The sequence below is a fragment of the Artibeus jamaicensis genome, unplaced genomic scaffold (genome assembly GCF_021234435.1).
Source record: "Artibeus jamaicensis isolate MK-2021 breed Jamaican fruit bat unplaced genomic scaffold, CSHL_Jam_final scaffold_625, whole genome shotgun sequence".
NCBI lineage: Eukaryota > Metazoa > Chordata > Mammalia > Chiroptera > Phyllostomidae > Artibeus > Artibeus jamaicensis.
In genome coordinates, this window is record NW_026522051.1 from 4,156,064 (window position 1) to 4,181,087 (window position 25,024).

The following is a 25,024-nucleotide window of genomic DNA, read 5'->3' on the forward strand; positions in this document are numbered from 1 at the left end:
GACTACGTGTGATACCAGTCCCCTGGAGGACGGTGCTGGGGCTGAGGGGACAGCCACTGTGAGTGTGCGACCCGGCCCGGGCCAGACTCCGACCGCCAGCATCCCGGCCGCGTCTCGCTTGAGAACGGGGGCCGCAGTGCCACAGCAGTGGAGAGACGCTTTAGGGGGCAGCGCTGGGCCCTGGCGGGGGCTCGGCTGCTGGGCGTCGTCCTGGGGGCCAGAAGGCTGCGGGATGGATCCTCAGGTGGGTGCACGCCGGAGGCAACTGACGCTGCCCCCCACCCCTCTTCTTCCTCTCTCCAACATCAGTAAACACACCCTCGGGGAAAGACTACAACAAAGGTAACTCGCAGGCTTCCGCCTCCGCGGTTCCATTCACGGACCGGCCCACGCCCCAGTCCTCAGCAACCAGGACGAGGTGCCGAAAAAGCGGGTGTCCAGCCCCGTGTGATGAAGGGTAATGAAGAAGACAACTTCCTCCCAGTCTTTCTAACGAACGCCCCAAAAGCCTGCTTCATTTAACAACCTCAGGGAGAGTCGGGCTGACCCGGGTGGGTTCCTATTTTTGGAGGGGTGAGGTGAGGGGGTGATCGCTCAACACTGCGATGCTAACTGGCCGTCGGGCTGCCCGCCCCCCACACCACAGACGAAACGAGACCCACAGAGACAGCCCAGGCGACCACCAGAGCGCCGTGGTCTGGTGCGGTCACTTCCGCTGGGCGCCTTCCTCTCTGAGGCCTCCTGCTCTTCACAAAGTGGCCGCCAGCGCCGGCTACAGACCGAGGAGGCAGCGCTTGCTCAGACCCGCTGGGAGGTTAACGGCACCGGTCCCTACTGCCTGCTCTTCCTGGTGGTTAGTGACACGGCTGATGTTAACAAACGACCAGGCACCCCGAGTGGGCTCAGAGGGCTCGGCCTCACCCCGAAGATGCCCCGTGGGCCAGGCCACCCGTCCCGGCCATTCCCACCACTTTGGCCACATGTTCTGCGAGGACAGACGGAGTCCTTCCTGAAGGCCCCTGTCCCCACACCTCATTCTCTGGAGCAGGCACACGTCCGGTCCCCGGGGCCACAGGGAAGCTGGCCCCCTGCACCTGCAGACGCGCTCAGCCCTGGACAAAGCGGAGTCGGCATCGCCCCAGAAGGCGGCGAACCCCGGATCCCAGGGTGACCCTGCCCCGCACTGGGTGTGTGGCCGGTGCCCCGGACTCATCACCTAACCTCTGACCTCACTTCTTCCCGTGTCCAAGGAGATGACCACACTACCTGTCCTGGGCACCCGACCTCAGGGTTACTGTCGGGGTTACGTGGCCACAGGACTGCCCTCGATTTGGATGAGGACAGAGGGGTGACTGATGGTCTAGTCGAGGAAATGGGCCGTCCCTCCGCCCTGCCTCGGGAGCTAAGAAGGAAGCCAGGCTCCCCCCTCACCCGGTCTCCGTTCCAGCTGTGGGTTTAGTTGGGGGGCCACCCTGGGGTTTCTCTGTGCCCCTGGCGTTTGCCCTGAGTTCCCTGGATGACGAGCGTAGGTGGGCAGCTGTGCCAGGGACAGGCTCGGTGGGGAAGGGGGCAGACGGCACAAGGCCGGCCAGGGGCCCTTGCAGAAAACGCCCCCACACGTCTTCCCCAGTCACCCACAGGTGGCTCTGGGGGCTTTGATGGGATGGGCCAGGTGGGTGCCCTCCTGTGGGTCAGCCAGCTCTCCAACCAGCACCTCCAGGCCCTGGGGCCATGTCTCGTGAGCCAGCCCTGTGGCCAGAACACCTGTTCTAGATGCTTCTTACCCCCCCGGAGCCCAGCCACCCGATGGCCCGATTGCACCCGGTGTGGCCTCAGCCCTGTAGCGGTGATCTGTCTCAGGAGACCGGGGACTGTGGAGAGATCCCCGCAGTGGAACTTCATCCCCTCTGAGCTTTAACAGGCCTTTCTGTTTTAAATTTGATGCCTGTCAAGCCTGCTGCGCCTTCTCCCTGCACGGTCCCAGCGGGTGGAGGCCGTGTGCCTCTCGCTCCCCCTCCCTCTCCCGTTGTGACTCTGGAAAGAGAGGACAGCCAGGGGGGCTGGACATGCCAGCGCCGTGCGTCACCGGCTGGGCCTTGGACCAGGGCTGCTCCAGAGTGGAGGTGATGGCAGTGTAGGTCAGGGAGGGGACAGAGGGGTGCCATGCCCGGCCATGGGAACAGCCTGCTGTGTCGGTGAGTGTGTATGTGTGTGCGCACGCGCGTGTGAGTAGAGGGCAGGCCTTGGTCCAGCAGTGCTCTGCTCTAACGAACGCCTCACCCTTACACGCCGCTGCGTGGTTCAGGGCCTCGCTTCTCACAACCCTGTGACATCCTGACCCCAAACCCGCAGCTCTCTGCCACCAGCTGCGGGGCAGCGGACGTGCAGCACAGGGTCTCGCAGACCGAGGGCCGAACGTCAGGACCGGGATCCTAGTCATCTGACTCCAGGGTCCCTGGAGACCCTGGCTGTTCCCCTGCTGCGCAGTGAGCTTTACGTGAGCAGGAGGGAGTGTCCGAGGGGCCCCAGGCTGCGTTCCAGGCTCCCCCCCCGCCCCTTGGGGCCCAGCGGAGCCTACCTGCTCGTACTTCTCCAGCTCCGTGTGGTAGATCTGTCTGATCTGGGACAGTTTGGCTCTGTAGTCCGAATGCTCCACTGAGTTGTCGGAACCGGCGCCCCCTGAGGCCGCTGCGGCCGCCGCCGCTGCCGCTGAGCCCCCGCCCTTCTCGGGGCCAGCCACGCCCTCCGCGAGCAGCATGTTGTCCAGGCGCATCAGCTGGGGGTCGGTGGGCTCCTCTTCCTGGGCACCCCGGATGCTCAGAACTGCAGGAAGACAGACAGAGGGAGAAATGGAAACTGGAGCCCCCATCGTCTCACTGCGTGTGTCTCTGGACCCCGTGCAGTGCGGCTTCTGAGCACCTGTGAGTGGCTGGGAAGGGCAGTCGCAAAGGAGGGGACTCGAGGAGGTCTGCTTTGTCCAGGTGGGTGGCACTCCCTTCCCAGGGCCCAGAGCCGTCACAGTCACATGACGGGGCCGGGCAGCGGTGGTCACCGCCTTGTGGGAAAGAGGCCCCTTCTGGGGAGACTTGGAAGAGTTCCGAGGACGGTGGTGACGGCGGGTGACCGCAAGAGAGTGCTCAGTGCCACTGAGCTGTACACTTAAAAATAGTTTAAAAGGCGCACTTTACCACAGTAAATTCGAAGACACGGTTAATAATAACTGCATCACTTCTGCTTTCATCCCCAAACTGCCTAATTTTAAGGGAAGGAAAACGGTTTCCTTCTCTGAGGCTGGTTTCAGACGTCTGCCAGCCCGCGCTGTTCGCCCTGACTCAGCCATATCCGCCCGGCCTGCACTTCCACTGCGCAGGGGCTGGGGTCGGAAGTGCGGTCCCCTGCGCTGGGCCGGTGGCAGTGCGGCGACCTGAAGCCACGGCCACGGGTGGTCCCGGAGCCACAGCAATGTCCTGGGAGACCAGGACTCTGTCCTGTCGGCCACCAGGCTGGGCCTCTGAGCACAGGGTGCCGGACTCAGAGAAGCCAGGACTCAGGAGGGGCGGGCAGCTCCCAGGAAGGAGACGGACGCCTTTTCCCAAAGCAGGACAGCCACAGGGCAGCTGCTGGGCCAGGGAGGTCGAGGGATCTGGCAAATCAGCAGGAGCCGGGTGGGAAGCCCCGTCCCCATGTCACACGGCCTGCCGCAAACATGTCACTCGTCCACACGGGACTGCCAGCCGCCATGACTTTGGTGCGAGAAGACCTGACCAGGCTTCCTGCTGAAAACCCCTGAAGAACATTCTGGGGGGTAGTGACCAGGGACAGAGAGGGGCGGGAGTCCCAAGTCCATCCGTACTTCAGGGAAGGGCTGCAGGGTCCCCAGGACCCAGCAGGTGTGACGCTGGACCAATGGGAAATGAGAGCTGCTTGGGGGCGGGTGATGCGTCTCATGAGCCCGCTGGGCTGAGACAGGGAAGGGACAGGAGCTCCGCGTGAGGGGACACGCAGACATCTGCGGTGCTCCGTCTCGGGCAATACCAGCAGTGCCCTTGCGCCCCTAGCTTTTAACAGACCGACGAGAACCAACCGGGAAAGTGCGTCACACAGAAATTCCAAGTCTTCCAGCGTCACGCACGCCCGTGTCCAGTGGGTGAACGAGAGGCTGCCGTGTCTAAGCGGAATCGACACCACCCAGGTTTGTGCTCGCAGCAGGCACCTGGTGAGCGGGAGACAGCGATGACTTAACAGGTCCTTCCCACCTCCGGGCGCCCGCAGACTCAGAGGAGCCCTCCCCTGGGCCCAGAGCCGTGAGCGTTCCGCCCCCAGGTCCAATTTCAGCCGAGGGGCTGCCCCTAATCCAGCGCCCACCACGTTCGGTCAGGGTCCCGCCCCGCCCACCGGGGCGCCCGGTCCTGATGCAGGTTTCAAGGAGAATCCCCCACTTGTGCCGGTCTGCGCGGGGCTTTGATGGCCTGGCCTGCACAGCCCCGCCGCTGAAAAGGTGGCCCTGCCCTGGATTTGCCCACAGAGGGGTCCCGACAGCATTCTTCAGCCTCTGGTCCTAAGTCTTAAAGGAGTGTTTCCTTCCTGCACAGGTCCCAGCACGTGTCAGGGCAGGTGAGTGGTTTCTATAGAAACGGTCGCTCGCCCTTTAAACAGCATCTGAGGTGACATCAGATAAGGGGACCGTCACAGCTCGAACACCCACTGTCCTTGCTTTGTCTTCACCCGTGGAGAAAAGACGCAAAGGTGCGTCTAGGACCCCAGGAGGGAGGGCGGGCGTGGGCCGTTCGTCCAGGCCTGAGCCCCTGGGCTGGAGCCCAGCAGCCCCAGGCGGGGCCGAGCGGGCTGGGCGCTGCAGCTCCCGGCAGCGCCCACTAGAGGGCACTGTCCCTTTGCCGAGGACACGTGGACTGGGAGGCTGGAAGCTTCCAGTCCTGGGGTGGCCCAGATTCACACCCACGGGTTGTGGGGAGGCCAGACCTCCAGAGAGGGCTGTCTTCAGCTGTGAACAGCAGTGCGGGGACCCAGGCCTGGGCCAGGAGACAGAAGACAGGGACAGAGAGCAGACAGGTGCTTGCGAGGGGGTGAGAGAGAGACTGCCACCCTCTGCTCTCCAGCCAGACTCTGCCCATTGAGAAAGCACAAGGTTTCTCGAAGGGGGACCCGCTGCCCACAAGCCGGGCCTCACATGCAGGGCCAGGAGGAGAGCCGGAGGGAGGGTGAGGGTCTCAGGCCTCACCCCAGGGCTGCTCCGCACCCCCACCCCGCCCGTGTTGGGCTGAACTCTGGACAGAGTCCGGGCGGACACACGCTGTCCTCGAGTCCCCCGCACAGAGCAAAGTGCCCGCCCCGAGACTGTTCTCTGCTCACTCCTCCCCTCTGCTCACCAAGTGCTCACACGCACTGCTCCAGTCACCTCACCAAGGTGAAGGGACCGTCCAAGGTCGCGAGCGGTGACGGAAGACGCAGGGGCAAAGTGACCGGGTAGAGCCCAGACTGGAATCCAGGTCTGGACGCGCCACCCAGGGCTGCACGCGGGAGGAGGCGGTGACCCTCGACCCTGTGTGGGTGTGGACACAGGTTTGTGCTCACACGCACTGGTCAGGCCCGACGGAGGCCACGGGGAGACGACAGCCAGAAACGAGGTCGGGAGGCAGGAGGTGCTCACCGACCCCCCGCTCCTCTAAACCCCCACAAATACGAGGGAGCCCCCGGGGGGCTCAGTTCCCCCAATGGGTCGCTGGCCGAGCGCCGTCCAGGTGCAGGGAGCCAGGTGGGGGCTCAGGCCTCCGCCATGAGGCGGGACCTCTCGTGCTTCCCGCCAGCGGCCCTGAGGCCTGGGGACCAAGACAGTCCCCAGGGGCAGCTGCTGTGTCTCGTTCCTCCAATTTCCTTCATGTCTCACACACCAGAGACTCCGCCCCCGGAAGAGACTGGGAGGCAGTTCAGTTCTTCTACACCACACGGGAGACTGAAACCTTGTCCCCACGCTGCTCGCCCCTCATGCTCAGCTGCCAGGTGGGTCCCTGACGAAAACCCCGTCTCCGTGTGGCCGAGTCTTTCCGTGGAGACGACACTGGCAGAGCCTCTGGTCGGCCTGGCCCGGGCGGCACACCTGAGCTGACCCTGACCCCGGTGGGGCATCTCTGACATGTGGCTGGCCGGGGAGCCTTGTTGCCTTTGCAGGTGACAGGTCCTGCAGGCACTGGAAACCAGTCTGTGCCGCCCACCCTGAGCCGTTTCCTCCCCGCACCCAGAGACCCGAAGCCTCAGAGGGTGCAGCCCGGGGGTTGGGTGGGAAGCCGGGTGCCTTCTGCCCCCTCCGACTCCTCTCCTCGGCTGTTAAGCAGGTTGACTGAGCCAGGGGCCAGGAGGGCTTCGGTAAGCCCCCAGCAAGACCAAGACGCCACCCGTGGTCCCACAGATACCGGGGCTGTGCGTGCACTGGGGTGGCACAGCTCCGGGATGGACGTGGGCCCGTGGGAGCTGCCCAGCGCCTCGCTCTGCCATGTGTAGCCGACAGCCACCGTGCCGGGCCCCACGTGGGCCAAGGGCAGCGTTTCAGCAGGTTCCCTGGTTTACATTTTCGGTCTTTTACAGGGAAACCTGCCAACTTTTCCTGCCATCCCCCTTCCGGGCTTGGTGTCGGCGGCTCTGGTCGCTTTCTTGGGATGTGGTAGGCCACAGGTGGCACTCACGCAATCCCCTCCTGGCACAGGGGGCCCTGCGGCCCGGCTGGCAGGGACGAGGCCCAAGTGCCAGGCAGGGGGCTCCAGCCGGCTGCTTAGACCCCCTCTGCCTAAGAGGAGCCGAGAGGGTGGCAGGAGCCGGGACTTCGCCCCACGTCAGCCAGCCTACCGTGCCCAGAGTGGAAGGGGAGCGGGCAGGGCCTCGGGAGAGCCTGTGTGGACCCCCCCACGGGAGAAACGTCTCCACCGAGTTGTACGTGAGAAGCATGGGGAGTGGATTATACTGCCGGCCTGCGCAGTGTCCCCTGGGATGCAAGCTTCTCTACAAGGATGAGCACAGCAGAATCGGGAGACATTTCTCCACGTTCTATCCCCTTAAAATGAACCCATTCTGAGGCTCAGTATCAATTAGGCACCTTGCACGCCGCCTGCTCCCCTGTAACAGCTAGTTCGTGAGAGATGTCCTCCCCCGCATGTTGCAGTGCCTTCCCCCCAACTGTGCGCAGGGGCCCTGGGCTCGCCTGCGAGCCCCCCAGCAGGGCACGGGGAAGTGGGGGGATGGAGCCAGCCCCGGGCGCCCCCATCGCCTGGCTGTCCTCAGTAACGCCAGGCACACTGCAATTCCTGTTAAGGACCCAATCAGGCTATTTCTACAAAAGCATGTGTCAGTGCTTGGGAAGCGGGGTTTTCCACTGCTGGTTGAATCTAAACTGACCCCGCGGAGAAGGGTCCCTCGGGGCACAGACGCAAGCAGGCGGCCCGGAGTCGGGGACTCGGTCTCCGCACGTTGGGGTCTGCGGTCCCAGGCGAGGCGCTGGCCCAACAGGAGACGTCTTCAGAAGCCGTCCTGTGCCTCCTCCGGCCCCTTCCTGCTCCTCGGCCCCAGAGCCTGAGAGAAGCCCCCGCCGAGCCCTCCCGACCGGGCAGGGCTCGGCCGGGAGGCGACGTCCCGGAAGCGGAGAGGCCCTTCTGGGAACCACTTAGCTCGGCGGCAGCCTCACCTTGTGTCAGACGGGCTGCCTGCAGGTCGTCTCTAATGGCTGCTCCCACGTCTCCATTAGGAAATAAATGAATGATGACCCGGAGAGAAGAGGCCTCCGCTCAGATGCAGGTCTGAGGACGCGGGATTCGGCGTCGGCCCCGGGGGGGTGCAGACCTCCCTGCGGGCCTGGCTGCCGGGCACCAGAGGACATGGCTGGCTGGGGCCCGCTGTGGGCTCACCGCCCGGGTGCTTCCCGCCTCCCGACGACAAGAGATGACAAACGGAGTCAGGTTCCCGGGCAAGGGACAGCCCTTTTGTCCCCCCAAGGCGCATCCCGGGCCTCAAAGCCGCAGGTAGGTCCGCCCAGGGCCGGGCTCCTCACGCAGTTTGCTCACGGCCTGCGTGCTCCTTACAGAGCACAGTGACCGAGAGGGTCACGCCACTATCTCCAATCCCCCGGTCACCAGAGAAATCCTACTGCTGACCGCTGCCGTGGCCCCGTCGAGCGTGCTTCCCCTCCCACGAGATGGTCACACACCCGTCTGCAGATGAGCCCCACGGCCCGCGGGGTGCAGAGTGAGGGCGGACAGAGGAGGGCACCACGGACGGAGAAGAGCAGGCTCCAGCCAGGGCCGCACGCGGGCTCTGTGATCAGGGCGAGGGGCGCGACCCTCTAGCCCACTCCGTCCTCCTGCCTCTGTGATGTGGCCCCTCTGTCTCACTGGAATCACAGTCCCCTCCCACCTACACGTGGGAAGTGGAGTGAGGGTGAAGATGACATGAGTGTTTTCTGTGAACAGGGCGAGGAGGACTCGCTGAGCGGACACTGGCTGTGACCTTGGCAGCCACCACTGGCAGCTATTTTGTGTACCATGCACTGTGACCCCAGAGACATTTACGAGCTGGCAGAACCCACGGGCTGGAAGAGCCCCAATTTTCAGGTGACTTCATGGGAGGAGGGGAACTTTCTTGCTTCCCTGGCAGCTGGATGTGGTACTGTCTCTCGTGACAGAATTTTCTGGTCCGTGATAAGATGAGTGGAAGTCGCACACAAAACGCCCAGGAACGTCCAAATGAAGGAAAGCCTTTCTTGCTCCCTCTCTTCTGCTAGCTGGAAGGCGAGGACAATGGCTGGGGCTCCAGCAGCCACTCGGGGCCCTGAGTTGGCCTGGGGAGTGGGAGCCGCCCAAGGGACAGAACCAGATAGATATTCTCATATGCTAGAGACCAGCTAGATGGTTGCCTTGGACGGTGTGAAAATGAGAGAGAAATACACTTGTATTTTATTTAAGCCAAGTTATATTGGGGCTTGGGGAGGGGTTTTATTTTGTTTGTTTTGGTGGCTTAACCAACCCAAGCTAATACAGATGTGGAAGGAAAGAAGGAAGGAAGGAGCAGGATTTCGTTTCTCTGTCCCCCCGAACTGGTCTGCGCCCAGGAAAACGGCCGCCATGACACACGCGGATTCCCAGCTCCAGCGCCCTCCGTCCGGTTCAGTCTCGGCGTGAACCCCAAAGCCGCCGTGCTGCGCGCTCACCAGACCACCGGGAAGCACCGCCGTGAAGACGTGTGTTAAAGAGCAGAACGGCTCTTGGCTCCTTGTGAAGTCCGGGTCCCGGTGCTGTGGCTGTTCAGTGGTGAATGGCGCTGGCCTCGGCCTTGAACCCTTGGTTGGGAGGTCTGACAGCCCCCAGGAGGCTCTGCCCGTGTGCAAACCAGGACGCTGGGGCCCTCTCTGCCTCACACGCTCCCAGTGACACTGGGCTCCCAGGGAAGGGAGAGGTGCTGCGGGGGTTCCAGCTAAGACAGGACTAACACCTGGTTGAGGTGGCTGCGCGTTTATGTAACGTACATTCCTGTCTCCTACAGGAACAAACAACACGAAAATGTTACGGAATCTTGTCGGCCTCCCATCTTCGAGCCGCCACACGTCACAGCTGTGACACCGCAGGTGGCAGACTCGCTGACCCAGTGTCCTGAGAACGATGGACGCACCTGTGTGCATCTCTCTCCGGCGGTGCCGTGAGGGCGCCCCAGGAACTGGCCTCGGGGGAGACCCAAAAACCCGGGCACAGACTGAAGGCTGGGACCTGCGGCCGGCAGCCACACGCTGGGGAGACCAGGCGGTGGCCCACTCTTCCACAAGGGCGGAGAGTTGTGACCTGCATGCACAGCAGGGCCACCCTCTACCCTGCGGCGGTCAGGGGCGCGGGGCCCCGACCCCCGAGGGAGCGCGGTCCGGTCCTGCGGGGGTGCTGAGATGCACATGGGGATTCTGGCGCCTGCGGACTCTGGGAGGCCAGGGGTCTTTCGGAGGTGCCGGGACGACGTCGGGGTGTGCCCCTGACGACCGCCGAGGATCCTGCCAGTTCCTGCGTTCAGGCTCCCTGCCCGCCGGTCCTCCCACCCCCACCCCATACTCACACCCAGACAGAACACAGACAGAACCCAGAACCCAGACTGAGGCACTGCCTGGGGCCCCGGCTGAGGCCTCGCGGTTCAGGCCTTGTACACGGCGATGGGGTGCTGGCCTCCACGAGGCTTGGTCCCGCCGCCCCAAAGAGCATAAAGGGACACCCCGCACCTGAGAGACAGCCTGGCTTGAGCTGGGCCCGTGACGCGGCACGAACTTCCCACGGCTCTGCCTTCGTGGGCAGCAGCCTCTGCACGGTGCCTCTGGGCTGTTCCTGGGAGGATTTGGAAGGAAGAGGACCCCCCCCCCCGGGTGCGGTTCCTGCATGTGGAGAATGTGCTGGTCTGGACAGTCGAGGTTCCCCTTGGAAGGCGGACAGAGAGATGGGGGAGAAACAGGACCAGGGAGGGAAAGCCAGGCAGGGAGCACGGAGGGACAGGGTGCCTGCGGGCCGAGAAGCATCGGGTGACCAGATGCCGGGCCCAGACACAACAACACAGGGGCCCTTCCTCTAAGTCACATGTCACGGGGTCCTTCCCTGCACGGACTCAGCCCCGAGGGGTGTCTGTCCTGCCTGTCACTGGCTGTGCCACTTAACCTAAGGAGCAGCCACGTCCCCAGGGACAGAGTCCCTGCCTCGTGGGGAGAAACGCCCAGTAAACACCTCAGGGCTTTCACGTGCGTGCGCCCTGGGCTGCCCCTCCTTTGTGAAACATTAATTCGTTTCTTTCTCCACTTATCACATCGAAACCTCCTTCCTGAGAGCTTCCTGTGTGCGGCAGGCCGGTGTCCAGGGGACACAGGAACCAAAGACGGACGCCTGCCCGCGAGGAGCTGCAACAGCGTGGCACCGAGGGCGTGTGCCGCCCAGAGGCCCTGCGTGCGCCACGGTCACAGAGAAGGTGCTGACACTGACCCCGGTGTTCTCACTCTGGTGACGGCTGCCGCAGGCGGATGCACAGACAGACATCAACCTGCGCTCACCTTCACCTGGTCGCCCCATCCTCCCTGCCACTGATGCGGCAGCCCCTTGTAGGACCTGCCTGCCTATGAACCGAGATGAAGTGTGACCTCAATTCTGCATCTGGGGACAGGACACCCTCCGCTCTCCAAGAGGGGGTGGGGACTCCGAGCACAGCAGCTTCCCGCATGCCCACGTCACGTGGCAGAGTCCTTACAGACGCACTCCCTGCTCCGTGGAGGCAGGGGCTCTGCCCACTGTGCCCCCACTGGCCCCAGATGGCACTCCAGACAGGAGCGGGCTGGGAGGAAGGGGCCAGGCAGCTCCCGTGCCACAGCTGTGGCAAGCTCCGTGAAGGCACTGGCATGGCCACGGTGGCGGTCTCCCTGCCCCGTGGCAGGTGCTAGGCCTGCGGCTGTCGGGGTCACCACACCCCACTTTGTCCCATGGTCTTCCTCCCTCGTGCAGCCTTCCCCAACCAGACCCTGGAATCTGGGGTCAGTCTTGCACTTGACCTTTGGCCGGGGTCCTGGGAACAAAAGCCTTTGGCTCAGAGTCTGATCTGTCTCCTCCGGTTTACAGGTTAACAAAAGTGAATATTTAGCTGCTGGCATAGAGACCGAGAGAAAAGTGCTGAAATCCAGACTCCGCTTCTCGTCCCTCCTAGTGTGAGCTGAGGCCGGGGAGGCCAGTGCCCTGGGGCCAGTGCACTCCGAGGCCAACGTGCTAACACGCCCCCTGAGGAGTCCACGGACGCCGGTCTCGCCGGGCCTGTGGCACACACCGGGCGGCAACTGGCTTGCCCGCTGGAGCAGGCCCCGCTGCCCCCGCCCAGGAAGATCAGCCACTGGAGTCACGGCCGAGCAGTGTGACCAGGCTTGACTGGACCTGGCTCAGGGCCCCGTCCACTCCTGCTGGGCTGTGGCCGCTGGCGCCCTGGGCACCTGCAGGGAAGGACAGGGAACGCCCACAGCGGTGACTGCGCGGGAGGCAGCCACGGTGAGACGGGGACACGCAGGATCATGGGGAGAAGTCTGCTCCCTCTGGTCCTGGCAACGCCTGCAAGTCACTGCACTTGAATGCATTTTTCAGGTCCATCAGAAGCATAATGTCCCCAGACCGTGACCAAGGAGACATCTTCTTCCACTGGCCACACAGCGACCTCGGCAGCGCCCGTGGCACAGAGGCACGGCTCGGCACAGAGGCGGCCAAGGCCCGCGGGGTGCAACACAGGGGCCCAGGGGACGCGGAAATCAAAAAGCCGTCTGCACCGGCCTTGGAAATCCCAGCCGTGCACCAGGGCGGAGCCGTGCTTCCTGTGTCCGGGACAGAGACCTGCCGTCTCACTGGGAGGCCAGCGTTTCTGCTGTGCAGGGGGAGGGTCTCTGCTCGATCAGCTGCAGGGGAGGGAGGAGACAACACCACTTCCCATTGTTCTGTTCTGGTGCCTCCAGAGGGACCTGCGCCTCGCCCGAAAAGGACGGCGTCTCGGGTTTACGCTCTGGTCCTGCAGCTCCTGCCACCAGGACGGTCGGACCCATGAACAACAAGCACGAGCGCGGAGCTCACTGTCGTGACTCAACAGGCCACCATGCAACGGCCAATACTCAGAAGACCGCCGCACCGTGCGTCACCGCGCTGTTAGAGGGACGTGGGGCTGGGTGGGCCACCCCGTCCTGTCAACCCGGCACAACCCGCCAGCCCAGGGTCCATGGGAAGACAGTGGGGCCACATCGGAAGGGTCGTGCGCGGCCACCTGACTCCAGGGCTGGGTCGGAGGAAACACGCTCTGTCCACAAAGTGGGGAGGTGCCGAAGACCCCGGGGGACTGCAACCTTCACTCCGAAGCGCAACCCAAACAATCCTAGGGCTCAGAACAGTGTCCCCAACATCAAGAGGCCAGAGCCACCGCTCTTAGGGACAGAGGCGCCCAACGCAGGGGGAGCCCAGCTCTACCACGAGTTTCCTCAGGGCCACAGCTGAGAAACCGGCCCCCGAGCACAGCCCCCTGGCCTGGCCTGAGTCAGCGGGCACGGCCCTCCGCCAGGCCAGGACTGCTCCTGCGCCCCGCTCTGCCAGCTCTGCCCGGGCGGCCGGCCTGCCTGGAGGTCACATGGGGGCCAGCCAGCTGGCCCTTCCCAGAAAGTGTGCCCGGCTGCCCCACCAAGCCCCCCCACCCGAGTGTGTGGCAGGCGGGGGGTCCACCCTCCAAGCCACAAGTGCAGTTTCTACTGGAATGTTCCAGATCAGCAGTGCTCTGCCGACAGGGGTCGGTCCCTGCACCTGCAGCCGCCACCTCCTTTCAAACCCGCGGTGGGTTTCACGGACACACCGTGCCAAGTGCCCTCCAATTTGCCTCCCTGGCCGACGTGCCCCCCGGCCCCATGGGACAAGCACTCAGACAGCGGCTTGTGGGACTGGGCTGAGCAGTGCTGCCCCTCGGGCTACAATTTAAAATGTAGGAGAGAATTGGAAACTGTGTGCTTTTTGAAAATGAAACAATCGTGTTCCTGGACCCTCGGGGCTCATGGCAGAGTCTCGGTCTGCCTGGTGAACCTGCTCCCAACCAGTCCCGCAGCAGAGAGCGCTGCGGAATGAGAAGGACCACCGCAGCGCCCACCTTTCCACGGAGCTTCTTGAGTCCCTGAAAGGCACCTCGCAGCAGGCTGTGACCTTCAGGTAAACGGGGTCGTGGGCAAGGAGGGTCAGACTCGGGCGGTCCCTGGGTTCTGGGGACCCGTGGGTTTCCACACCCTGGGGAGGCCCAGCCTTGAAGTCGGCTCCCTTCCCCCGCTCGGAGCCCGGTTTCCGCCGTCCGCCCCCTTCCTGTCGGCCCAGCCTGAGCGGGCGACAGGGGCAGGTGGGTGATTGTGCTTTTCAGCTTTAATGACTGCTATTAACAGCGCCTCGCCCGGCCCACCGCGGCTCAACTTTCAGCTCTCTCTCTGATTGCCTGTGAGTAACGCCGTGTCCCCCGAGCTGTGTTTAACAGAGGTGTAATAAATGCCGAAGAAGAAATATTACCCAAAATAAAAAACAGTCCGTCCCCGTGCGGCCAGGATCCCATGACTCACAGCAACGTTCATTTCAGCTCCAGCACAATTTCCATTTGCATTCTTTTATTTTTTTAAGGGCCTCTTGGGGCTTTAAGAAAGCTGTTTAAGAGAAAAGGCAGAAAGACTGGAGCCATTGTCAAGTGCAGAGTCTGGGTTCCAGGCGGACGAGAGGAGCCCGGGCACGGGGGCCAGGCCAGCCGGCAGTGCCGTGGACGCCGACGACCTCCAGGAAAGGCAGCGGCCCTCCCGGTGCACGAGCCTCTGCCTCGCCTGCTTCTGTGCTAGGAAGACACGGGAAAGGTTTGGGGACAGGCCTTTCCGCACTTACAATCACAAACATGGGACTTGAAAACGCACCAAATCCGAGCTGGCAGCGAGGTGGAAGGCCCATGTTTTGAAAATGTCTGGGCGGCTCCCAAGTTTCCACCCTGTCCAGGGCTCCCAGTCGGACTTTGTCGGGAGCCGTCAATGCAGAGCCCCAGTCCTCCTGTGACCGGAGCTCCCGGTGTGCCCTCGGCCAGGGCGACCCAAGGAGCCACCCTGCGCCCCCATACCCTGTGGCCGGCCCTACATGCATACACCTCTTCCCGCACCATTTCGGGGGGCCCAAGGAAGCACTGAAGGTTCAGGGTCTTCCTGTGCTCCAAACCCAGCCTCCTGCTCTGAGGGTGGGGGTTCTAGGCCGGCCCTCGGGGCCCATGTCCCAGGAACCAGGTTTGATGCACTGATGCTGCTGTCATGAAATTCTGAATTTTTGAAGGAGTTTGCATCTTCTCTCTGCCCCGGGGCCCACACATCAAAACGTGTTTTCTGCCCTCCAGTCCCCACTCTACTGCACACATGTGCACACATGCACACACGCACTCCCGCATGCACGCTTGCAGGCACAAACCCTAAAGACAACTGCTCGGCTCGCTGGGCGGAGGCGGGGCCGTGGCGAGTTGAGAGGGCTCCACACGTGCCTGTCTGCCACCCGCCACCTCCGGTCGGGACTCTCTCTTGGGGGGCGCGTGGGACGGAGGGGCAGGTCGGCCCCTCACACAGCTGATGGGCCGCTGGCAGAAAGTCCCGGACACAGGGACAGTGCTTTCACCCCCAACCAAAGGGCCACCTGTCTCCTGGAGCAGGAAGTCGCCCTGCGGAGGGCGGGCCGCCGCCCAGGAGGGTGGGAGCCACGACGAGTGGACTTAAAAGGAGAAACAAAAGCCTCACATTGGGAGAATGACGTCTTTTGACACCATGGACACGGAGAGCAGTTTCGATAGTGCTAAAGGAACACACCGCCCTAACCACCGTGGGGACAGTGCGGCCTACGCCCGCCGCCGTACGGTTCACAGAGAGGCCTGACAACCCAAGTCGCCACAACCAAGTTGTTCTCCACGCAGATGGACTACAGCTTTGTCGACCACGAATTCCAACAGACTCACAAGGGCTGAAAGAAAACAGGGCTGCTGCCGAAAACTCACAGGACGCGACAACCGAATTACGGCTCAGAACCTCCGGGGCTGGAATGAGACAAGGACAGGGCGGGCGGCCCCGCAGAGTCCCCTGGTGCTGCAGGGACCGGCAGTGTGCACGGTGACGGACGGGTCAGCCCCGCGTCACCGCGACGGAGGCCGAGGAGCAGGCTCCGCTGTCACATGTGCTATGTGGACGCGGGACCTATGGACAGCTGCGCCAAAGGGTTGGAGCCGCGCACGTCCTGCAGGGTCACGCAGAGGCGCCCGCCCCTTCTGTGACAAACTCAAGGGCGCGGCCACCAGCCGCACCTCTGCCAGGCGACTCCCCAGCTCCGGGGCAGTGGGACTAGCGGCGTTTCGAGTCCACTCAGTCCCAAGGTTTCACCTGCGTCCCCACGACCATTAGGATCACAGATGCCCCGCCAAGAGCGCTGGGGCCTCGGGGCCTACGGAAGGATTCTCGCCTCTGCGCTGCAGAGCCCGGGCTTCAACGGCAAGGTCACCCCCAAAGGCGGCCCCCACAAGCTGACACAAGAAGGAAGCACATCTATCTTTTAAAAGGAGTCGAATTTTTTGAAAACCACAGCCGACTGGCTGGGAGGAAGGATGCGAGGCGCGAAGCTGAGAGCTGTGGGACCGTGAGAACAGGGCCCTGGGCCCGGCTGCGCGTGCAGGCTGTGCTGGCCCAGGCGCCGGCTCTTCCCGCCTCCCCGAATCCTTCCTCTCTCAAAACGGCGATTTCTCCACAGGCCTCCTGCTCTGTCCCTCTGTGACTGAGGCCTGTGGAAAGGCGGTGGCTAGGAGAGCCTGTGAATTCCCACGCCTCTGCAAAGCATGGGCGGAGCCTCACGGTGAGCGTGGCAGCTGCAACAGAGCTGGTTTCCACCCGACGCGAGGGGGGCATGGGAAAGAAGGTCGTCACGGGACCCCCACGGGATCCGATGAACAGCAATCAATCAACCATTGATCCGTCCAGAAGAAGCACGGTCAGTGCTTCCCCCCTTCTCTGAGTCACTGTGTCTGCACGAGTCACTCCTTCGGTAACTCGTCTGGGCACTGCGCTGGCCCCCCACTTAGCACCCTGAACGGGGGTTACCGGGGAGCCTCACACTGATCCTAAGGGACAGAGCTGGAGGCTAACAGTGTGCTAGACTCTTTACCAAAAATGCTGATAAAAATAACGCCCCAATAAAAGAACATAGTCAAGGCTGATTTTCCTGACTTCTAAAAACACTCCAAACCCATGCCTTTCAGCACGCCCACACGTGTGCATGCGTACACACGCAGATGCGACTAGTGCCTCACGAGTGTGCGCCTGTGTGACCACACGCGTGTCTCCGAGCTCTGCGTGCTGACATGCTGAGCTGGGCGTGCATGTCTGCAGAGGAAGAACAGCGCCACCCCTGGCCACCACCGTGGCCCCAAGTGGTGTGTTGTGAGGGGACCGGCCTTTTAAGGACACAGAGCAGGGACGCGGCTGTCCTCAAGGTTCCTGCACAGACCATGGGGTCGATGACAAACAGAAACCACTGAGGAAAGGGCGTGGCAGGGGGCGGGCAGAGGCTGCCTGTGCTTTTAGACCGTGGCCTCGGTCCAAGTGAGAGGGTGGAGTGTCCCCCCCCAGAGAAGTACGCACTTGACTTCTAACGTGAGTTCGACCACGTGGTCCGAGGGGCCTGGTCAGGACTCCCCCACCAGCAGAAGGAGGCAGTTTGAGAAATGCCTGCCCATCGCGCTTCATTGTGTTACTCCCACTCAGCAGAGACAAGGAGACAAATCTCAGCTCCCCACTTTCATCTATAATTGAACCGGGTCCAGAAGGACGAAGCCAGGCCCATCTGCGAGGCAGGCGGCGTCAGCAGCCGGAGAATGAAATATTCAAATTACTCCGGGCTGCTCCGCAAAGGAGGGGCTGCAGAGGCCGCTCTGGCTGGGGGGGGGGGGGGCCTCAGGGAGGAGGAGACTTTTGATTTGTCTTGTGTTGTTGTTACTGTGTGGGGGCACGAAGTAACCCAACAAAATGTTATTCTCAGAGAGGCGGGGGGAGATCTGCCAGGCCAAACTTCGTCCACTTGGAATCCTCTCACTTCAGAACCTGGCCCCTGTTGTTCTAGAATCTTCCTTCGTGTACACAGGGAACCCACTCTGGGGGGTGGGCGGACCCAAGCCGCTCCTTCCGCTGCCCCTCATCAGGCCGCCGAAACGCGCCACGCGGTGAACGGCTGGAGCCCTGGCAGCAGGCACGACGGAGTGACAGGCTCCATTTAAGATGTCACCGCACGTAATAAAGTGTAAGACTATACTTAAAATAAGCGAGATAGAAACAATAAACCTGACTCTGCATTTGAACGCTCGCAGACGCTTGGAGACGGGGAGGTGGGGAGGGGAAGCGTGTGGGCTTCGGGACCTCGGAGGCTCCCAGGGAGGGTCAAGTGGCGGGGTCCTCTGTGAACTGGCCACTGACCAGCTCACAGCCAAAACCTCGGGAGGGGGGGGTCAGGACACAGCTCCTGCAGGATGGGCCCGGAGAGCAGCGCGGGCGCCCTGGGCCTCTGCTTCCGGAAGTCTCTCCGGCCCCCGTGCGCGCCTGGCGGCCTGGCGTCATCGCAGAAGGTCTAGCAGCGTTGTCACGGCTGGCTGGCCCCAAATTGGAACGGTGCTTTTTTTCCTGAAGGCCCTGCAATTACTGTTACACGTGGGGGTACAGTCAATGTCAGAGCTAATGTTTTCCCGATGTTTCTTTCTTTAAAAAAACAACAATCGCAAATGGAAGCAGGCAGATGAAACCGAGCCAGCCACCCAGGCTCCTGCGTCACCCCGGGCGCAGATGTGGGCTCCCCGTGGGTCAGGCTCGGCGCTTCGGGGGGCCCGCACCCCGCAACCTGTGCGCAGGCCACTCGTGCGGGCAGAGCGGAGGCGGCCCCTGCTCTGCCGCCACCAGGCGCGGGGCTGGAACTCGGGCCCCGACAGAGAGCCCGCTGCCCACACGCTGGTCACCACCCACCCCCACCTGCAGCTGCGACTCGAGCAGGGACACTCCTTTGCTTTGTTCGTCCGTCTGTTCAATGACTGCAGGAGGCGACACCCTGAGGCAAGCACGGCGACCTCCGCGGCCGGGCCGAGCGGCTCTCCCACCCGGAGCCCAGGCCGGCCCAGGAGGACGGTGGTCTGAGCGGCAGCCCCAGGTGCGGTGGGCCAGCCCCTGCCCGCACGGCGCCCCCACCCCGCGGTGGGCGGTGTGCATCCCGCCGCCTCCTCAGTCAGTCTCGCTGCTTTTGAACCCAGAGCCCCTCCCACCTCCTCACCACTGGGGGAGGGGCACGCAGGGGGCAGGAGGGCACACTGGCAGAACTGCCTCACCCCAGAGGACACAGCAGTCACTTTCCAGCCTCTGGGCCACCGACTGAGGGAGAAGAGCGGCCCGGAGCGGCACACTTGGTGGCCGCTGAGCGTCTGCCCTCTGCTTGTCCACTGCCCCCCCCCCCCCGCAGGGCTGAGGTCACCCCCTGGCGTTGTCTGAAACCTGCCGCGCCAGAGCCAGCCTGCCGCTCCCCCCACCCCCCGTGCCGGGCTGCAGGCCCTCAGAGTAGGAGTCGGGAGCCATGAGCCGTGACACCAGGGGACACAGACTGACGCAGTAAGGACCTAGGAGTTGGTGCTGATCTCCAATCGGTGCTGAGATGGTGGAACGGCCCGTGGTGTCTGACCAGCACTAGGCCCTCCTGTGGGTCCGTGACTCTGTGAGGGGGGGCTGCGCGTGGGCTGGGGGGCGAGGGCCGGGTCGGAGGGAACACAGCGAGGTCCCGGAAAGTGCCGGGCTGACCCCCGGGGCCTGGGTGAGTGTCCAGGGGGGCTCTGGGCAGGGGCTGCCCACTGACAGTGCTCGGCTGGCACCCAAGGCCTCGGCGCCCCCACCGCCAGCAAGGAGCAGCTCACAGCATCGACCACCAGTGCTGGGGCGCAGACGCTCAGGGCTCCGTCTCATCGCCGGCTCCTGCCAGACACAGAGGGTGGCCATGGCCATTGGCGGTGGCCGTTCCCACACTCCGGGGCCTGGTGACCGACAAGCCTCAGGAGGCTTCCCTGGGTCAGCGTGACCTGGGTGGTTTCCAGAACGAAACCGGCTGGGCGTGGAGGAGCGACGGTGTGGTTCAGAGGCTGAACAAGGCCTGGGAAAATGTCTTTTGCAACTTTTTTTCCTTTTCTGTCAACACGCAGGTGACCGCGGGTGGGGCATGTGGGATGGCCACGTCATTCACGGGGTTAAAAGGGTGGACAACGCCTCCCCCGGCGTCTGAAGGTTAAAGTGTTACTGTGCGGCTGCGGCTCACACTCTGTAACCAGTTCCTTTGAAGTCCCTACTTGGTCCAACTTCATACAATAACAAAAACACAAACCTGCAAAGGGGAAGAGTTAAGAATCCGAAACGAGGACCGATCGTCATTCGATTATAATGGCTTTCCCTCAGATCTTTCCAGGGGTCATGTTAACAAAAGAAAAATGCAAGGTTCCAAGACTTTTTTTCCATTTGTACCCTATGAACTTGACCCCTCAAAGTCATGGTCAGCCCATCAAAAACAGCCCTGAACCTCACCAGGTCACCCCCTTGCACCCACGATGTTCACATACGTCTCCTCTATGAGAGCTGGGTTCCTGTCTTCCTGCTTTATCCTGTTCTTGGTACAAAAAAGGGATGTCTTCCCCGTGACACAAACAAGCAGACAAAGAAACAAACTCAAAACCGCTAGTTTAGTTAGTTTCCGAAAAAGGGCCAAATACCCCCCTGTCCCTCCTACTTCAGGCGCCCCGTGTGTGCCCTTCAGCGAGAGCAGGGGTTCAGTGAGTGGCTACATAAACATACAATGTTTCTCTTCTTGTAGACTTCGCTTGGACAGCTATTTGAACGAGGCTTGTTGCTACATTTTCACAGAAGGAACTCTGGACCCAATCTCCACTCTTCCTCTGTGCATACACTCGTGTCCCGATCCACCTCTGTGTGTGTGTGTGTGTGTGTGTGTGTGTGTGTGTGCACAGTATCCAGACACCAGAGTCCACTAAACACATCGCCTTCCTCTGTCCGTTTTATCCACACCAAACCTGGGAGCTGAGACACCAGGAATTCCCAGGTCGGTTTTCCTCTGCCCTGTGGCTTTCATGGCTCTGGGACTGTCACTGCTCTGAGTGACCAAAATTTACACGACTTTTCCCCTGGACTATTTTCACAGTGGTAGGATGCCTGAAGACCGTGTAGCCAAATGCGTTTTTTAAATTGCAGCAAAGAAAAATTACAAATATGACTGTGAGCATACGTACACAGCATTTCGAGGTACAGCACCTCTGGACAAACCACTCCTGGGATTTCTGCCGTGTTTAGCGACGCCCACGTCAAAGGGGCCTGTTAACAACCGAGGTTTCCCACAGGAGACACTGTTTCTGTGCGGCCAGGGACGGAGGGTTGGGGAAACCCGTAAGCCCTCTTGTTACACGGGGCAGGGTGAGGGCCCGTCTTTGTGCCGACAGTCCCTGTGTGGTGCAGTTCACAGAATGTGACAATGGTGGCTCACATCAAAGGCCACCGTGCAAACAACCCCCTTCTCCAAACGATCCCGGAGCAGAAGCCAGCCCCCAAACCAGGGCCCCTGTGCCAGCCGCAGAGGGGAAGCGGGGGTAGGGGGTGAGGCGGGGGCAGGGGTGGGTTTCTGAGTTGGGTTTCACAATGCACGCTGACTGGCACCAGGAGGCTGCCTGGGGCCCCCAGGGCCTTCTTAACCCCCTGGCGCGCTGCCAGGGAGCCGCAGCCCCGCGCCGCAGGGAGCGCTGTGCTGGCAGCCTGTCAGGAGCTGGGGAGCTCCGCAGCGCCCTGGGGGCAATAATATTTTCCAGAACGCTCCAGCTAATCGTCCCGTGATGGGCGATTCCAAGGACCAGAGGCCCGCTCTCCCTGGTCCCCAGTCTCAGGACCCCCGTGCATCTCTGCAGAGTGCAGGGCCGCACGGCCGGCCTTCCCGGTGGAGCTGGGGGCGCAGCCCTTTGTCTGGCTGCACTGCTCAGCCCAGGGCGTCCACGGGAGCCAAGCCTGGCGTCTACTTACTGTCACGCTTTGAGTTCTTTTATTTAAGAAGAGAATATGTTGACATGGACCCAGAGGCATTCTGGCACCGAGTGCATTTTGTATCTTCCTTAAAACCGCCCACAATTCCCCACAATGAACACCCGATAACGATCCCACCAGTGCACACAGCGGGGGGCTCATCCGCGGGGCGGGGGGGCCTCATCCGAAGCGTGGTTCTCCCGGAGCAGCGGGCGGGGGCGGGCGGGGAGGAAGCTCTGGCGGTTTCCCAGGACGGCCGCAGAGTTGGACCGTCCACAGGCCTGGCTCTTCCTCCGAGGGTCGCAGGGGAGGGCAGCAGTGCTCTTAGTTTCTCCAAACTCACCCTTGGCTCCCCAACTTTTACAACCCCAGTCACCCTCACAGAGGTGGCCTTCACTCCTTGCCATCACATTCAACACTAACAGGAATCTGGGGGCTCCTGGCTCTCATTTTCTGGGTCCCAGAGAGAAAGACAGAAGCACAAGTTCATTCTTCCTCGCTCTCAGAGGCAGGGTGCAGCCGAGCGCCCACTGGGCGCCCACCTCCCTGCCACCCTGTCTGTCCCAGTGTCCTCACTGCGTGTGACCGTTCACAGTTGCGGGGAGGCAGTGGCCCTGCAGCCGCACACAGGCCGGTTCCTGCTCCACGCGTTGAAACAAACCAGCCTCCCTTCCCCTGCTAAGCAGTTAAATTAGAGAGTATTCAATTAATAACAGCTGAATATTCTGTCACATTTAGGAAGATGTATGGTAAGACAAGCGAGTTGTGATGTATCTGACAGAAATGATAAAGGTTCTCCCAACACAGTCTGGCAGATACTTGGCTCCTGCCCGTGCGCCCGCATGTTCTGAAGCGTCCGCAGCCCAGGCCCAGGCCCCAGAGCTGCTGCCCGGCCCCCACTGTGTCCTGTGAGCACGGGGCCTGTGTCCCCATCCACGAGCGAGCAGGGCAAGGAGCAGGCAGCAGGCTCAGCCACCGCTGAGGGAGGGCGCCACCTGCTGGGTCCACACTCCTTCGTCTGACACCGACCGAGGGGAGACAGGCCACGCCAGACAGAAGCCCCCTTGGGGCCCCTGCACTGGGGGCGACAGCGCCCAGCATCATCTTCCTGCCCCCAACCCAGACCCCTTCACCGACATTCCTCCGGGAACACGCTCAGGCCCACACTGAGAGGGACGTGAAAGAGGCCACGGCAAAACTGCTAACGCGCGGGAGTGACAGTCCCATCACACTCCCCCAGCCCAGACAGATGCCACGGCCCAGGAACAGCCACCCGCGTGCCGCCGAGAACCACGGGGTCAGACCCGGCCCGGGCTGGGTCCCAGACAGGGGCTGGGCGGGGCCGGCCTGGCCGAGAGCACCTCTGCAGCGCAGGGGAGGCTCCGGAACAGACGCCGCCTCGCAGACCTGGTGGCTGAGGACGGTGGCATGTGAGGAGCTGTGAGAACACCCGCGGCACAGACTGACACACACCCGGACGGGACACACGGGAAAGTGGTGGGGCTCGGTCCCCGCCCTGGTCACCAGCCCTGTGCACGGCTCTCTGGACAGCTGCTGCGGGCCTGTCAGGGAGAGGAGCCCGTCCGAGGCAGACCACAGGGGAGGAGACGGCCGCCCGCACCGGGCCAGACGCAGGCCCGAGGGCGGTCACACGCCCTCCCTGCTTCCGTGCGGACAGCGCCCGGAGCTCTGCTCTGCAGGGCTCTGGAAAGTGAGGACCTGCTGTTTAACTCAGGACGACCACCGCTTTCAGAACTGAGTTGTATCACCTAAAAACACCCCCAAACCACAGTGTGCACTTGCTTAAAACTACAAACAACCGAAAGAAAGAAAACGGCGCAGACAGTGCGTGTGCACTTTCCCACTTTCCACGGAGAACTTCGGGAGGAGGGAAAGGATGGCGGGACCACATCTCTGGTGCAGCGTGGGCGGGGGACAGGCCCGGGGACAGGCCCGACACTACGCTCGCCCGAAGTCGGCCCAGCACCCACTCACCCACCGTTACCGTCAGGAAACCAAATGCATCTCCAGACCCAACTTAAATTCACTGGACACTCTGATGCCCAAACACACCTGCATGTGGGGCGTGCACACCCACACCCACACCCACACCCACACACCCTCCCTACCAAGAGAGTTGGCTGATCTGAAACTAGTCCCAAAGACGTGACACACCCTTCCCGGGTGCAGAGGGCATGTGCCAGCATGGACTGGTCCACGGAGGGCCTCCCCCTCCCCCTGCCGCCCGCGGGGCCCTCGGCGCAGCCCCTGCACCCCCCCGCATCAGGACCACCCCCTCCATTCCTCCGCACCCACACAACCGCATCGTTGCCGACGCCCATGCCGTCCACCGCCACGCCCGGGCTCCTGAGGCCCTCCCGCGTTTGTGAGCGCAGACGACTTTGGTGCCGCATCCGCCCTAGGACAACTGTGGGCTCCAGGCCCCATAACTTAATTAGATCCCGTACCTGTCAGGAGTGGGGGAGGTTCTGAATTTATATTTTAATTAATGCTTAATAGCACCTAATTAACAACCCCCCCACCCCCTCCACGCTCGAAGCTCTCTCTGCGCTGCGGTGCTCAGACCGGTTCCGGGAAGGTCCCCAGCCTCCAGCAGCCGGAGCGCCCGAGGGAGCCGGGGGGGGGGGGCCGCAGGACCGGGCCGGGCCGCGTCACTCCCGCCCACGGGAGCAGCCTGCCCAGACAACCCTGGTGTGTGTGTTTTTCTTTTGTGGGTTTTACCCTTTTGTGTTAAATGCTCTTGTTTGAGGATGTATTTTAGTTGCTAAGAAACAAGTTCTTTACTGTAGACACAGGAAGAGTGAAGATAAAGAAACTGTCAGAATAGCTCGTTAGTTTGACAGCAGCCACATCGTAAGCATCACCAGTACCGTGGGTCTGTGCGTTTTCATCCCCACTAATGGGGTCTCGATGCTGTACCCTCAGGTACTTCACACTCGCACAAAGACACACACACATCTGAGTCCCAAAGGCCAGCACACACTCAGCAACGAGCCCCCAGGGAGCACACGCACAAACACGCACACGTACACGCACACACCACCCAGCCCCGCAAGCTCTTCCAAATGCAGCTCTCATTCCGGAGTCCTGGTGGTGTTGACTGCATCGGAGGTGTTTTTACATGACGTTAAGTGCTTTTCTGAAAAGATACTACATGTTTCTCACATGCGGCAATGTTTTCGTTTAAAGCCTAACTTTTCACATGAAGCAAAGAAGGCCTTATGTCTGTGTTCACTCAAACCATAGTCCCCGCATCTACTGGCCCGTGGTAGCCACGCCGGATGGGGGGGGCCGTCCACACTGGCCTGCTTGGCCCACGGCCTCCTGACCCATGCAGTGGTGCGCGGATCA

At 62.2% G+C, this 25,024-nt stretch overlaps 1 protein-coding gene and 1 long non-coding RNA gene across 3 annotated transcripts in view; one reads left to right on the forward strand and one right to left on the reverse strand.

Annotated features, from left to right (window-relative positions):
• Positions 1-25,024, reverse strand: part of PBX1 (PBX homeobox 1) — a 191,705-nt gene that overhangs the window by 37,634 nt on the left and 129,047 nt on the right. For both annotated transcript variants that reach the window (XM_037167397.2, XM_053659379.1), the window contains exon 3: positions 2,579-2,823. In XM_037167397.2, the coding sequence (XP_037023292.2) occupies positions 2,579-2,823 (245 nt within the window). The remainder of the gene's footprint in view (positions 1-2,578; positions 2,824-25,024) is intronic.
• On the forward strand, positions 13,127-16,773 carry LOC128626553 (uncharacterized). Its single transcript, XR_008390490.1, has 2 exons — positions 13,127-13,724; positions 14,178-16,773. It is a non-coding gene; the product is annotated as an uncharacterized LOC128626553 (long non-coding RNA).